This window comes from Chinchilla lanigera, unplaced genomic scaffold (assembly GCF_000276665.1).
Source record: "Chinchilla lanigera isolate Chin_1 unplaced genomic scaffold, ChiLan1.0 scaffold00083, whole genome shotgun sequence".
NCBI classification, from domain to species: Eukaryota; Metazoa; Chordata; class Mammalia; order Rodentia; family Chinchillidae; genus Chinchilla; species Chinchilla lanigera.
In genome coordinates, this window is record NW_004955484.1 from 6,852,294 (window position 1) to 6,867,150 (window position 14,857).

The 14,857-nt window shown below is 58.8% G+C and overlaps 1 protein-coding gene across 2 annotated transcripts in view; it reads right to left on the reverse strand.

The window, feature by feature from the left end:
- Positions 1–1,526: 1,526 nt before the first annotated feature.
- Wwp2 (WW domain containing E3 ubiquitin protein ligase 2) overlaps positions 1,527–14,857 on the reverse strand; it is a 113,442-nt gene continuing 100,111 nt past the window's right edge. For both annotated transcript variants that reach the window (XM_013503940.1, XM_013503941.1), the window contains 14 exons: positions 14,275–14,329; positions 11,352–11,433; positions 10,759–10,887; positions 10,298–10,373; positions 10,019–10,090; positions 9,705–9,793; positions 7,847–8,006; positions 6,509–6,642; positions 6,101–6,241; positions 5,351–5,471; positions 4,796–4,900; positions 3,870–3,966; positions 3,698–3,770; positions 1,527–3,275 (listed from right to left, as the gene is read on the reverse strand). In XM_013503940.1, the coding sequence (XP_013359394.1) occupies positions 3,176–3,275; positions 3,698–3,770; positions 3,870–3,966; positions 4,796–4,900; positions 5,351–5,471; positions 6,101–6,241; positions 6,509–6,642; positions 7,847–8,006; positions 9,705–9,793; positions 10,019–10,090; positions 10,298–10,373; positions 10,759–10,887; positions 11,352–11,433; positions 14,275–14,329 (1,434 nt within the window). In that variant the 3' untranslated portion in view covers positions 1,527–3,175. The remainder of the gene's footprint in view (positions 3,276–3,697; positions 3,771–3,869; positions 3,967–4,795; positions 4,901–5,350; positions 5,472–6,100; positions 6,242–6,508; positions 6,643–7,846; positions 8,007–9,704; positions 9,794–10,018; positions 10,091–10,297; positions 10,374–10,758; positions 10,888–11,351; positions 11,434–14,274; positions 14,330–14,857) is intronic.

The following is a 14,857-nucleotide window of genomic DNA, read 5'->3' on the forward strand; positions in this document are numbered from 1 at the left end:
CGTGGAGTTCCAGGGTTGGGGACCTGGGTCAAAGCAGGGGGCTGGGGCAGGAACAGGGCAGAGCAGGAGAAAACATGAAGTCAGTGCCTGCACTCGAGCCTGAGTTCCTTCCCACTCTTTGTTCCAGGCCCAGTAGGAAAGCGGAGGATCCATGTGTCCTAGTGTGTTTTCTGTTGCTCAAACAAAATACCCGAAACTGGCAAGTTTATAAAGTTTACTTGGCTTATGGCTCTGAAGCCAGGGAAATCCAAGAGCTGGGCCGTGTCTTCTCAGCATCCGGCGGGGGCCTTCTTGCTGCGTCAGGGCATAGCAGAGGGCATTGTGTGGCAACAGAGCAAGTGTGCCAGCTCAGGTCTCTCTTCCTTTCCTTGTTAAGGCACAAATGCCACAGTGGGGCTCCACCCTCACCACCTCATCTGATCCTACCTGCCAAAGACCCTACCTAAATATATTCCTCTTACATTCAGTTTTGCGGATCTAGTTTCTAACACTTGAACTTTTGGAGGACACATACAAGCCACAGCATTCTCCTCTAGAGTAACCGGGCACTTGAGAAGAGACCCCTGTGAAGTGACGCCTGGACCTCCGTGAAGGGTCCTCTGACAGCAAGGGCCAGCAGTTCTGCCATGCATGTCTCTCTGGAACATGGAGCCCCAAGCTTGCAAAGAGCTGTTCCTTTCGTCCTTGTGTTCATTTCTAAGAGCCTCACAGCTGCCTCCTTTCCTGCTGGGCACCCACACTCCGGAGCCTCATCTTCTACCAGCAGCTTGGGGCCCTGGTGTGGGGCGACCCAAGAAGATCCCAGACCCAGTGCAGAACCTGTGGGATGGGTTCAGACCAGGGAATTTCCTCTCCGTCATTCTCAGAGCCACAGCCCCAACGCCCAGGGCAGCGGATGGCCTTTGTTTGCTGGTTGGCCTGATGTCAAAAATGGGGGGAGCTGGCCCTCAGCTCCTGTCTACGCTGGCACTTACTCAGACCCCTCGCCCTGGCAGCAAACTCGGCGCCACCGCCAGGCTCCGGAGCAGCGGGCTGCAGTCCTGCCCTGTGTTTCCCACCTCGGTTCTGTTCCTCGCCTAACACTCGTTTGTCTTGTGTTTGAACCAGCCTTTGGGGTGCTTTCTCCTTTTCTTCTTCTCTTTTTCCTTTTCTTCCTTCTACTTTGTGTGCCTTTACTGTACTTGGACATCTGGGAGCCCCTGGCTCCTCCTGGGGCACACCTGCCCCTGAATGCACACCCTCCAGGACGCCTTCCCCAAAGCCCCCCACCCCACAGCTTTCTCTACTCCGCTCCCACGACAGCCGTCTGAAGGGGCAGGGGGCACTGAAGTGCAGGGAGGCAGCAGCCAGGGCTGCAGCCACGATCCCTGGACAAGGACTCGGCTGCCCGTCCCCAAGTGGAGCTGCGTCAGGTACCAGCACAGGGCTTCTCCCAGCCAGCAGGGCGGGGGGTGTGCGCTCTGTTGATCCTGGCAAGGGAGACCTGTTACCTGAAGGACAGGGACACAGCCACACAGACCACCACCCACGGCTGCGACTGTTTATTGCACAAGAACCTGGCACTCCCGATGCAGGGGCGGGCGTTACAGAACAATCCGGGGACCAGCCCAGTGCTATCCCAGGCCGTTCCACACCGACACTTCAGCTGTACACACACGTATGCACACGCACACACAAACACACGAGAACACCCGTGAGCCTCATGCTCCTGCGCCTCGCTGGCAGCCTGTGCCCCTGCCCACCTGCTGGAGTAGGCTTCGTGGGGACAGGTCCTGGGCAGTACCAGAAGTGACTGTGAGGGGGGAAAAGGCCAAGCCACAGTGAGCAGGGCCACGCATGTCAGCACATGCAACGTGGGTGGACACGGCTCTCCCTCCACGGACCCGGGAGGAATGAGACGTGGGAAGGCGAGACCGTCCTTGAAGGCTCCTGGACGGATCTGAGAGCCAGCCTGGGGTCCCCAGAAGCTGGTCTGCAGCTGGGGCTCTGGACTACGGAGTGTGCCACCACCATTACCCCAACATCCGGAGGAGCCTGCACGCCTGGAAGACCTCAGTCCACGGCAGAAAGCCCAAGGCGGAGGCTGGCGGGAGATCCACAAACCAAGCCAGGCCGGTGCAGCAGCTCGGCACTGGTTTTCAGTGGCATCAGGCCCTGGGTGCAGAGAAAGCCTGGCATCTATGCAAAGCGAGCACGCTCAGCTGGCCAGGATATGTGCCATTCTACGGAGGGGACTAATGGCCACCTGGATCTCTAGGGCTGCCAGGGAGGAGCAGTCAGACTCCGCTGCTGCTCCCAGCGGCCCCCAGGGGCGCTATCTAGCAAAGGAACTCTTCCCTAGGAAGGCGCAGGCTGGGAGTGGCGCTCAGGACACCAAGCCCTTCCTCTGCGTCAAGCTCAGGGACTTGGCCACTGGGCAACTGAGCGGCTGGGTCAGGCCTGCCTGAGCGCGAGACTGCTGAGCGGGTTCCTGAGAGAGGCAGCTGTTTGGGAAACTCTTGCGCCAACAAGGCCGGGTCTCCCATGGCCCTGGGACCCCTGGGGCTCCACCTCCTCCATAGAAAGTGGCAGCAGCACACCAAAAGCAAACAAAAAGCAACCCTACACAGAAGGCTTCAAGTTTATGTAAAAGGACAACTCTGAGGGAGTTTACTGTTTCCTGCCCACTGACCCCCAGGCAAGTGGCTTGTCCAACCCTTTGTCTGCGGAGAAGGGACAAGCTGGGGCCCGGGTCCCTGCCACCCAGCCTCCTCAGAGCCGTGTCTCACACAGACCTCCGGGCTCTCTCAGTCCACAGCAGCCACCACAAGTGACTGCTTTCCTCCTCTCGCTAGGACGTGAGGCCCGGGCTGCTGCTGCACGCTTTGGGACAGGCACCTTCCCTCGCACACTCACGCGCACCCGGGTTGGTCCAAGGGGAGGGGAGAGTTTTGCAGAGAGAGGGTCACCCTTGGACTTTGCAAGGGTGATGGGGCCAAGGTGACTCGGGGCTTTATTCCAGACGGCCACCTGCAGGTAGGAGGGAACTTCTTCTGCCACCAGGGGACGACGCTGTGGTCCCAGGCAGGGGCACCATCCGTAGGGACCTCCTGAGGGCCTTGCGGCCAGTGCGCGCTCAGACAGGGAGGACTCGGGACTACATGTGCGCTGGGGGGCTCGGGAGGGGCGGCCTCAGTTACTCCTGTCCAAAGCCCTCCGTCTCCTCGATAGCATACAGCAGCTTCTCTTTCAGCTGTTCGTAGCTCTTATAGGGTGGGAGATCCAGACGGTTGAAGCTGTGGAGAGGGGAAGCCAGAGGAGTGGTCACAAAGGGCCCAAGGAGCTCAATGGCTGGGAGCCCACAGCTCCAGGAGCAACACGCTGCCAGGCCAGACCCAGCCCAGGGCCCGGGGACCTCTGCGTCGGGCTTAGCCCTGCAGGCTCCTGGACCCTCGGGGAGTTAGCACAGGGAACAGCGCCGAGGGCGCGCCGGGTGCGGGCACTTGGGGTAGCAGCTCTTGCCCAGAGGAACAGGAGCAGAGAGGTTAGAGGCCTGAGGCAGAGGCAGACTCGACCCGGCCCCACCTCTCCACCCCAACACCCCAGAGCCCCGCAAATGCTGTCAGAGCAAGGCCCTGAAGTTGCCACGGGCACTGTGCCGTAAGGAGCTCATTGTTCCTGGAGGCTCCACCACCTCCCACCCAAGCAGCCTGCTCACCAGGTGTGGCTTCGGGGCAGCCAGGTTTCCTTGCCAACCTTATCAATGCAGAACTTCTGTGGTCCGTTGCTCCCTGTTATCCAAGGTACAGGCACCTTGTCAGCAGGGCCGGCTTTCCCAAAGCAGGACCCTCACCCCAGCCAGGGCACCAGCGGGATAGAGAAAAACGCACCGATGAGCTCGGCAAATCCCCCGACAGGCAGGCGGCAGGTGCCGGTAACGAACTGCAGCAGCCGGATCCTCTTCTCATTGTCCATCTCCTTCACCACCTGGAAGGCCACAAGGCACAGTCCGGAGACCCACCCAGCCCGGTGCTTCACCTTAACTGCTGCAGGCCAGCGGGGCCCGCTCTGGGCGGGGGACACAAAACCATGCCGGGCAGACAGCGACAACCAGACAGCCAGGAGAGCTCAGCCATGCTTCCTCCAAGAGGCGGTGTCTGTAGAACACCTGTGCCCGGCATGGGGCACCTCTTGGTCTCAGGGGGGTTTCTTCTTGGGGAGATGAAATGTTCTGAGATTAGCGGGATAGGCCCACAACACTGTGAAGGTACCGGAAGCTGCCGGATTGTATATCTTAAAATATTTATGATGGTGAGTTGCATTTTATATGAATCTCACCACCACCAAAAAATTCATATGCATATACACTAAGGATATCTGATATAGTTTTTTTTTTGTATATGCTATACTTCATAATAATAGTGGAACCCACGCAAATATAAAGGAATTGGGTCACTGAACCCTAGGTGACAAGCTCATTCTGTTTTTCTGGAGCCAATGCCCGCATTCCCGTCCCAGCTGGTGGAGGGAAATCAGAGGGCCAGTGGCACCTGTTCCTCTTGCCGGCAGACCCCCTGGCCCCCACCAGCCGGCCCCAGGCTGACCACTGACAACCTCCTGTCACAGTCCAGCTTCAGTTCTCCCCGCGGCTGGGTTCATCATCTCCTTCTGCAAGGTGGGGAAGGCAAGGCGTTTCAAAGGGGAAGGATCCTTAAACCTGAGGTCTGATCAGGTCCCGTTTCCTTAGAGTGGCTGTGAAAAGGTCCCTGCCAAGATGCCTGGCCCCAGCTCAGCAGGGACAGGACCCAGCACCCACCTGCCAGAACCACTGGATCTGTTTGCTGTTCTTGGTGTAGTGCCGGTAGATAGTGTTCTTCTGCCAGTCACTCATGTCGATCTCCTGCATGCCGCACAGCATGAGCTACAGGGAGGAAGGTGTCAGGGGTGTCAGTGACCCAGCGCCAGCTCTTTTCTGGGCCAGGCCTTGGCCCCTGTGATCCCTTAGCCACTGGCTACCAGGCGAAATACTCCAAAGCTCTTCAACTGGCTATTTCTGCTGGAAGTTTTACTACTTTTTTTTTTGTACCGGGAACAGAACTCAGGACCTTGCGCTTGCCAGGCAGGTGCTTATGCCACTGAGCTAAATCCCCGGCTGGAAGTTTTACTGGTAGGGGGACACAAGTCCCTGCTCTCTCAACACAAGTGGCCAGGGAGAGTGAAGGCTGAAGACCCTGAAGAAGACCATCTGCCCTTCACCTCCATTCTGCTGGAGTCTGGGGTTCGGTTAGGGGGTTTCTCTGGGTGCACAGGAGCACATCAGAGCTGGAGCGCACCAGAGGCAGGGCTCAGGGTCCCAACCCTCAGCACTCACCTCTAGCTCTTTCTCATCAAAGTAGCGCAGCCACTCCAGCGGGGCCACCTCATTGAAGCCATCCAGGAAGGCTTTGGTCTGCTCTTCCACGCCACGGGTGAAGCGCCAATCAGTCAGCAGCCTAAAGCCAAAGACCAGCCACTGCTGGAGCCGGCACCCTGCCCAGACGCAAGCAGCCTGCCCGCCCAGGGGGCGACATTGGCACCTTCCGGCACACCTAGATCAGTGCACAGAAGGCCCCAGAGCAAGGCCCTGAAAACCTCTCGGTGACCCCACGATACTGCGTCTTTGAACTCGCACTGCCCCTCCCCCACCACTCACGGAACTGCCGATGTGCGCGAGTATGGAGATTAAGGGTTGCACCAAGGCCTGCGGAACACGCGGGGAGGTTTGCCCAGCCGCACACACGGGGTGGCGGATTTACACACTCGGGACACACAAACTCTCAGCCAGGAGAGGCGGCGACAACGCCTCTTCAAATGGAATTCCCAGGAGGCAGGAAGTCTCCCGCATGGAAGAAGACCAGCCCGGAGCTGCTAACGACGGACCTGGCGCTCCGGCTCCCCTACCCCGTTGCCATCACGGCACCAGACACAGGCCGCCCACCCAGGCAGGCCCAACTGAGAGGTTTCTGCACCACACAGAGACCTACGGGCCCCAAGTGGGGACCTGGCCAGTGAGGGGACCCCAGACCAGAGCAGAAAACCCCTTCTCTGCAACCCACCGGGTCCGCCCCCGCCCCCGGCTCACATGATGTACTCTTCCTTGTTCTCCTCTGTGACACGGATGCTCTCGCCGCCCTCCTTCAGCTCGTGGGTCGTCACCTTGCCCAGGATCTCCATGTCCTGGATGAAGAACAGCTCCAGGCCACACTCTTCTAGGTTGTTCTCTCTGGGGGGCAAGATGTCCACCTTGGCAATGTCTCCCTCGGTCCTGCCCCACTCCTCGCTTTTAGCACCCCCAGGGCACCAAGGCCTCATCGGTGACCTAGGCTCCCGAACGGTGGCTCGGGACATCTCCAGGGGCAAGGGGGGAACTGGCCCGGAGGAGCTGCCCGTCACCATAGCCCTAGGCGGGGCGGGACAGTGGAGTCACACAAGGCCACGGTGCCCACGACCCAGCCAGAAGCCCCGCTTGCAGGGCACGCAAGGGACTCACTTGATCCAGAGGATGGAGTTGTAGAACTCAGGGTCGATGGATTCCAGGTCTTTCAGTGTGGGTCTCTTGTTGAGCATCCGCTTGTAGAAAGGGAGGGTGAAGCCCGTGTCGATGAACTTCCCGTGGTACAGAGCCTGAGGAGGGAAGGCCTGGCTAAGCGCTTTGGGACAGCATCCGGGGCAGGCACTGGGTGTTGTGTCAAAGGCCGCTGCTCCTTCTTCCCTCCCTGACCGAGCCTGAGCTGCAGCTGCCTCGGGGGCCCTAGGCAGAGTCTGGGAAAGGAGTTCTTCGTCCTGGCTTGGAGTCGGAGGGGAATCTCATCTGGCCCTGCAGCTACAGGGACGCTCCCCGCCAGGCCGCTCCGCTCTAGCAGAGGCCTGCGCCACGCTCGCAGGGAAGACTTGCTCAGAACAGTCCAGGTGGCAGCCCTGACTCACTGGGGCTCCAAGCTGCTGGCAGAGGCGGCCAAAAATAATGCAGACGCCGTGGAGGGCGCGAGCTGGCGGCCAGCAGTGAGTAATAGTCTAGGGTTTCATGGGTCTGTCCCGTCAGCTGCTGGCCCAGGCGGGTCTCTAGACCTGGGACGAATGTGCCCACTTTCAGAGCCACTACCTTGGCCAAGAACTTCTAGACAAACCAAAGACCATATTTAGTCTCAGACCCTTCGGGACCCCAGGCCCTCCAGAGGGGAGCAGGGCAGGGCTCACAGCACTGAAGTTTCCAGCCAGCTCCTCTGCTCAGAGCTGGGTCCCCACTTGCAGAGGACTCCACAGGGGACATGGCACAGCCCCTCGTCACGGCCACAAGGGGTCCCTATTTCTAGCTAAATAGATGTGTGGGCCCCTCCTCAGGACGGATGCCCCGACCATGCCAGCCCATCTGCTGGGGTCCTGTTCTAAGCCCATGGGGATTCCAAGTCCCTTCCTGAAAGCCTGAGGGTCTCAGCCGGAGCTCCCACCCATGGCTTGTGACAGAGAGTGGCGCCTTCCAGAGACAGGCAGCATGCAGGCAGCTGTAGCTTTACTCAGCCACCGTCCCAGTGCCACCCGAGAGTGCACACTGACACTAAGTCAAGTCCGCGGCCCAGGGTTCCACCTGACAAATCGTACCCCTATCAGCGCAAGACACCCTCGAGCACCCCGGAGGAAGCCTGGGGTTCCGCACGGCTCCCTGCAGCTTTTCATTCTTAGAAGCTCTGTGAGGAAGAGGTGGGCAGGCCCAGAGAGAAGGCGCTGCCCCATCTGGAGGTCTCAGCAAAGCCCCTCATACCTCACTGGACGAAGAAGAGGAGAAGGAGGAGACGGGTGCCCCTGGCACTGGGGACCCGGGAGCCCTTACCATGGCGATGAACCTGCCAATGAAGCGGAAGTAGGTGAGGTGGTCGGGGTTGATGGAGGAGGCGGGGTTGATCTGCAGGCAGTAGTTGTTCTTCCCGGCGTACTCAAACAAGCAGTACATGGGGTTGAGCACCTCGTGGGACAGGAGGAAGAACCACTCTCTAGGGGCAAGGAGAGAAGAAAGGGGACGATGCACCCCCCGCACACCCACATGGCACTCGCGGCTCTGCCGAGTGGCTTGGGTAGTCTGGAGTCACAGGCTCAGGAGCTAAAGCCCCGGTGACCCGTGCCCGGGCTGACCTGTCTCTCCAGCTGGTCGGGGAGCCAGCCTGGCTCACACCCAGGGTGAACCAGCACAAGGGCACCTGGGGATGGCGCTGAGGAAAACCTGCATGTGTGCCCGTCAGCTCCGTGTGGCGCATCCTAGGACTCTGGGTCACAGTGTTCAGAGCTTCCCGTGGGGCCCTGGGCCACCATGAATGACTGCGGGGACCGTGCACTGCACAAGGGCACTGTGTTCAGGTAACATGGATGCGCACATTTACTACAACAGCTTTTCCGCCGAAGTGCTGCGTGAGACCAACCACCCTGCTTCCGTCCTGAGTGGGCAGCAGACTGCGAATCTGTGGTAACAGGTGCCCAGCTCCAAAACCATGAGAACTCTGTGACCCCGGCGGCCTCCAGATTGTGAACTCACTCCCACCCGCTACAGCGCAAGCATCTCACTTTCCCTGCACTTTGCCCACCCCTTACCCCAGACATCTTTTTCCATGCACTCGTCTGAACCAACACCCAAGCCATGGCGTCTATTTGCATGCAAGGCACAAGCCACAGGCTAGAATCCAGAGTCCTTTCAGGCTTGAGCTAAACTGGCAGGGGGACATCCCGAGGGGGCCAGTCCCTGGCTGCTGGGCTCTTTGTGGCTGAGCAGACGAGGAGTCCTTCGATGCAGAGGGTGCCCCGGTATCCTGTCCGTGGTTCTACCCTGTGGTAGAACAGCATGATGTAACCTACCATAGGGTAAAACCACTGGCAGGACACAGAGAGAGACACACAGGGCGGGAGCCACACCAGAAGCCCACCAAGCACAGCCTGGAGAGGGGGTCACCACGGAAAAAGAACAATCCGTCCACAGGAGGCCAACACAGAAGGCAACACCATGAGCAAACAGAAGACCAGAAGCGGGTTAGCCCCACACCAGGTGAGAAGACATCCCCACACCACGAGAGGTCAGCGGTCTGAGCAGGCCCCACGGCCAAGGTGCTCCTCTCTGCAGGGCCCTTCTGCCCTGTCGCACAGACACCCTGCTACCTTCTGTAGGTGACTGGGCCAAGGCAAGGCGGTGCTCTGCGCTCTTGCTAGGGTCACTTTAGCCGTTTTAATTGTACTGACCTGTGCACAAGACATGCAGCTAAGTACAGATCAGGGCCCCTGACTACGACCCAGCTTCTACCTGCTCTGAGACACCTGCCTTCGCCTGCCCTGGCTGCATGGGGACAAAGAGAAGCCTAGGGTCAACTTTAAGGGGCACTTACGTGGCCAGCGCCCACGGATGCAGCTGGACCGGTTGGGAGAGTACTGTAATGACGACGTGGATGGGTAAGCGCCACGTCCTGAGCCTTGCTGTCCCCCACCCCAGGAGGGTCCGGCCTCCCCGTGGCCCAGCAACTGAAGGCTTGATGCCTTCCCTGCTCCAGCAACCTCTGGCACTGGCCAGAGAGGTCTGATGTTTTGAACACCCTGTCTGCGCCCCTCCTGAAGAGGAGGAGGGCTCTGGCAATGAGCGCGCACATGGAGGAGCGGCCCTGTGGCCATGGCGTGCAGCGGGGACAGCACAGCCTTCGGGAAGCCGAGCTCACCTGGCGATCCCTCCATAGTCCAGGCCCTCCTCACCACGCATGATGATGTAGAGCCGGCGGCGCAGGTCGTAGGGCTTCATGTTCATGATCTGGGGAGACACAGTGTCTGGCCAGCCTGCCCTTTCCACAGGGCAGCAGGCAGGGTGGAGGCCAGGGGGCGCCAAGGCCCGCTGGCCAGCAGACATGGTCACCGAGGCCCCTGCCTGGGAAGCTCCGCAGGGTGGGTTTCACAGAACATATGTCAGGGGACAGAGTGGGAAGGAGGGACCCTGCCTGCCCTGCCCCTGATCCTGGCACCATGATTATACTCTAACCTGCTGGAAAGAATCCTCAAAGAGCGTCTGCCTGGAAACGCTGATCTTCACGTGGCTGGGCAGGGCATTTGACTGTGAAGAAAAGAACGGAACTTCAAATGAGGGCCTCACAGAGTATCCGCTCGCTGGGGCCTCCTGTCTGGACAAACAGGCCTCCCTGTCCCAGTTCAGGGTCAGACAGGCATCTTGCTGCTTCCCAATGCCTGCACAGGGTCAAGACATCAGGTGGAACTCACTGAACAACCCCACCTCCCCGGGAGCCCCGGAACCAGAACTCACATGGCACAGGAACCGGAACTGGTGATACTTCCACCGAAAGCTCCGGTCATAGGCACCAGGGGAGCCTTGCTTTGTCCTGGGAACAAAGATGTTCTGGAATCCGTGCAGTTTTTCAAAAAAGGAAGCCCCTGTCTTTGCTATTTACACCTAGGGAAAGCTAATGTTTTTTGCATTTAAAGTTGAATAAAATAAGGCTTAAAAGAAGGGAAATGACTGCCACTAAGAGCTTTAAAAAGTCAAGAGAAAAACTTGAAACAATGCTGGACTTCTTGCTTTCAGGGAAATATTACTATGCTGTTCTGGATGAAGAGGCTCACCCCCGCCTCCCCAGCCCTCTAAGGCAACATCGTCGGCCACTAGAGGGCAGTGGACAGCACCACACATCCGCAGCACCCTCAGAGCCCCTGCCCAGGACAGCCTGGCGGTGCTGCTGACACCGCTGTGGCCTGTGGGAATCTTACCCGGACTCAAACCCCGGGCGAGGGTCTTTAAAGGTGGTAGTGCGGGTATTGTGGTCCACAAAGTACCGCACCCCCTCGCTGGTGTACTTCATCTCCCATCCGGGGGGCAGAGCTGGTTCCTGGATCATCCTGGAAACACAAGGAAGGGGTTCAGGGCGGGCCCCACCTTGTGGGCCTCTGCTGCTGCTCTTTTTATGCTTTCATCGGGCTCTGCAGAGTCTTGCAGGGCACCTGGAGGATATGCACCTGGCAGGACCCAAGCTATGACCAAAAAGAAGTCCCCCAGCCTAAGTGCCAGCCCTTAGTGGACACAAGCTATCCTGGGACAACAGGCACGCCAGCCCTGCCTCCCCTGGGGCTTGCGGTGTTGGGGCACCCTGCATAAGCAGCCGGGAGACCAGCAGCACCTGTGGGGGACCGCCCTCCACCCACCGCAAGCTCTATTTCAGGATCTGCCATCCATCACACTCTCATTAGGCCACCGCCAGACCCTGAGCACCTCGGGGACTCTGCGTGGCGAAGAGTCCCTTGGCATTGGTGCCATGGCCAACGCTGGAACTGTACAGGAGCCACCCCCAACCCCAAACCCTTACCCCTGCGTCCGAGGGTCCTCCCACTGGGTAGTGCGTGTGTTATGGTTCACGTAATACACCCGTCCATTGTCCTGTCTCTTCTCTGCCATGGGGGAAATAAAGGAGAGAAAGCGATCAGACCCAAGATCTGCAGCCAAGTCCCTTCCCTCGACTCCTGGGTACTGGGGCCGAATTTCAAACCCTGTGGTCAATGTAGTAGAGAGGGTTAGCTGGAAAAGCCTGGCACACTCATATCTGTCACTACAAAGAAGGACAAGGACTGTTTCGCTGTCATGGGGCAAGGGAGGGACACACACGGTCCCAGCTTCTGTGCTCTGGCTTGGCAGAGGGAAGGGACCACGCAGCGCACAGAGGACAGCCAGGCCAGACCGGGGGTGTAACTGCATCCAGCTGTGCGCAGCACGGTCCCCCCGCCACCCCCTCGCCCAGAAGGAGGGACAGAGAGTAAGCCATCAGCTCCAGGTGGGTGGAGGGAAACTGGGGGAGCCCCCAACACCAAGGAGGCCACCTTTCCCAGGCAGTCCCTGAACCTGCCGAGCTGTTTCCATCCCGGAAACAAACGACGCTAACGGCTCTCTGTCTCTTGCAACAACAGGGTGCAGTTAAAGAAACAACAAGCAGGGCACCCCGAACTGAGAAGGGGGCCGCACGGGGCAGACCAGCCCTCATCACCACAGCGAGCTCCTGCCTCTGACTGACTGACCTGCTATCTATTACACAACTGCGATTTTGTAAGCGCAGGACACTGTCAATCACACTTCAAAAAAGCTGGGAAGATAAGAAAATAAAATATAAACAAAAGAAGAGAACGAACAGGAGGTGGCTGACTCTGGTATGGAGCGACCACCCCGAGGCCAGATGTGTGACCAGTAGCAGAAGGCAGACACCCTGAGACTCCCAAGAGACGGCTCCTCCCAGGCAAGGAGCTGCTGCTGGGAACTGCTCTGCCGAGGGCCAGAGCCAAGACCAACCCTGCGCTGGGGATCTGCCCGGCCGGTCTGAGGCCGGGCCATCGCCCCTGGCACTGCTACAGTGCAGCGTTTCTCAGGGTCCCACTGAGTGCCCAAGGGGTGTGACCGTGGGGGGCGGGGAGGGGTGAGTCCCTCAGGGAGCACTGCTGCACCTCCAGGAGCAAGAGGACCCGAGGGCATTCGTCACATGCCCAGGGCAGGCCTGTGCGTGGGGACAGCCATGGAGTCTCCCATGGCATGGCAGAAAGGGACCTGGGAACTGAGGGCAGGAGCGACACCAGCAGGCTCGCCATCGATGCCACTCCTGTTTGCTCTGGCGGCTCTTTCTGTCCAATCTCACCGTCCCTGGGGAGGCGGTGACCCCTGCTGCACTCCTGGGATGCCAACGCCAAGCCCAGAAGACTGCAGTTAGGAAGGTTCCCCGGCCTGTGGCCAGAATGTGCTTTTTCTCACTTCTGGACTAGTTTTGTGACTGGTCAACAGCGCTGACTTTGACTGTGTCTCCTCTATTCCTTCCTCAAGTACTTTCCCATTTAGTATGGGGGAGCAGTTTTCAGGTCTCTATAGCTGCTCTTACTGGTGACCATTATTTATCCAAACTGCTATAGAAATAAACTCACTTGACTGGGCCACACTGCCTGCCTCTACAGAGCCAGAAATACTCCTGGTCCTGGGCTCCAGGTCACTGATGTACCTTTCCTGCCTGTGTAAGGATCCCAAGAGTTACTCTCTCAACCTTGACCTGCTGCCAACCCCTTAGATACCAATGATTTTACTACAGTCCAGGGAGCCAGGCAGGTCACCTGGGCACACCAGGATTGCCTAGCTGAGCTGAAAATCAGTACATCCACGGAAGCCTCACTACCTGCATCTCCCACTAGAAGGACAGGTCCCCCTAGCACTCGAGCACAGTGGTAACTGACTGAGATCCCGTGCAGCAGGGAGTGATAGAATCTCTTCCTTGTCTCCCAGGGAGCGGCTGGGTCTGTCTCAGGGGACCCAACCCGAGAGCTGGGCTCCTCCAGGCCATGCCCATCCTACCACTGTCAGCTTCCCAGCAGCGCTTCGCCCCTCTGTGGGGGGTGCACCTCGCCCAGGGTCAACGCCATCTGTAAACACCACCAAGCCACATGTACCCAACCTATACATTAAACCAAATACCCACTGACTCCTGTGAAAACCGCCCTCCTGGCTCTCAGGGCCTTTGCAGGGCTGACCCAAGCGCTGCCAGCTCAGAGCGCTGTAAAGCACATCCGGTCTCACCATCACTGATGACCCCATTTTGCATGGCCGCCCCTTCCTAGAATAGCTATGAAGCCCTCGATCTCTCCTAAGTCATGGAGGTCCATGCCTTAACCGGCTCTGGGTGTCACACCGAGGGCTTGGAGGCGGTACGAGCCCGCTACTAACAGCACAGAGGACCCAGCACAAGGCTACGGCAGCAGGGCCACACTTTTAGAATCACGCCCCAAGGCTCAATGCTCAGCTTCCCTCCGGCCTCTTTCAAAGCTGTGTCACAAATAAAAATGTGGCTGCCATTAGCCAAGATCAGGCTGGAGTCCTCCAACATCTCAGCTGCAAAGAAAGGTTCGTTAAGGTGGCTCCTTCCAACCAGAGAGCCAGAGACTTGAAGCAAGTCCGTCTGGAAACCAGACAGGGTCTAGGTATCTTAGTGACAGGGTGCCACTGAGGACCTGCACCCAACAGTCACACAGCACCTCGGGGACCTCTTCCTTAGGGCCACAGTCCTCCCGCTGTAGCTGTGACCGCTACCACGGCACAGTGCAGCGCAGTTACTCCCTCAGTCTGCCAGCTCGCCACGTCCACTGCGGGCTGGGCGTCCCCAGAGGGTGCGCCCTAGGAGGTGGCACGGGGCTGCGGGTAAGGGGAGACACATGGGAGAAGCTCTTGCCCGGAAGGCGGAGGGCGCAGAGGCAGAACTCGGTACTTACCCCAGCCGGGGGGGAGGGGGCCCAGGGGGTCATGGTCAGTCGCGGTGCTCGAAGACTACATGGAAGAAACACAGAAGTAAACAGAGGTTAAAAAAAAGCCACCGGTTAAAAATACATCCATCAGTGAAAATTAAAATGCAAACAACTCACTTCCGCGTTTTAGTACTTTGTAGAGGATGCAGCGGGACCTTAGGTGGCATGGGCTTCTCTCAAAAGTCTTTGTTCAAAAAAAAAGAAAAGAAAAAAGAAAGAAAGAAAGAAAAAGAAGCCCCAAAAAGAGCTCTGCTCGGAGAACCCGAGAGGGTTTGGGAAGGGTGCAAAGGGCAGGAGAAGAGGTGCGCAGAGGAAGGCGGCCGGGCTGTGGAGGCCAGGGCCGCCGCGCCAGGCCGGGCCGGGCAGGAGGGCTTGCAGCAGGGCTGCCCCGCAAGCTCCCCGACGGCCACTGCTCAACTCCACTCACAGCGGCCAAGGCGACTGAAATCACCAGCACCTCCAACTTTCTCCAAGAACCACACACGGGAGGGGAAAAAATATCGCAGGCCTTTCCAATGAAATCATTCCCACAAGCCCTGCCCACGCCCGG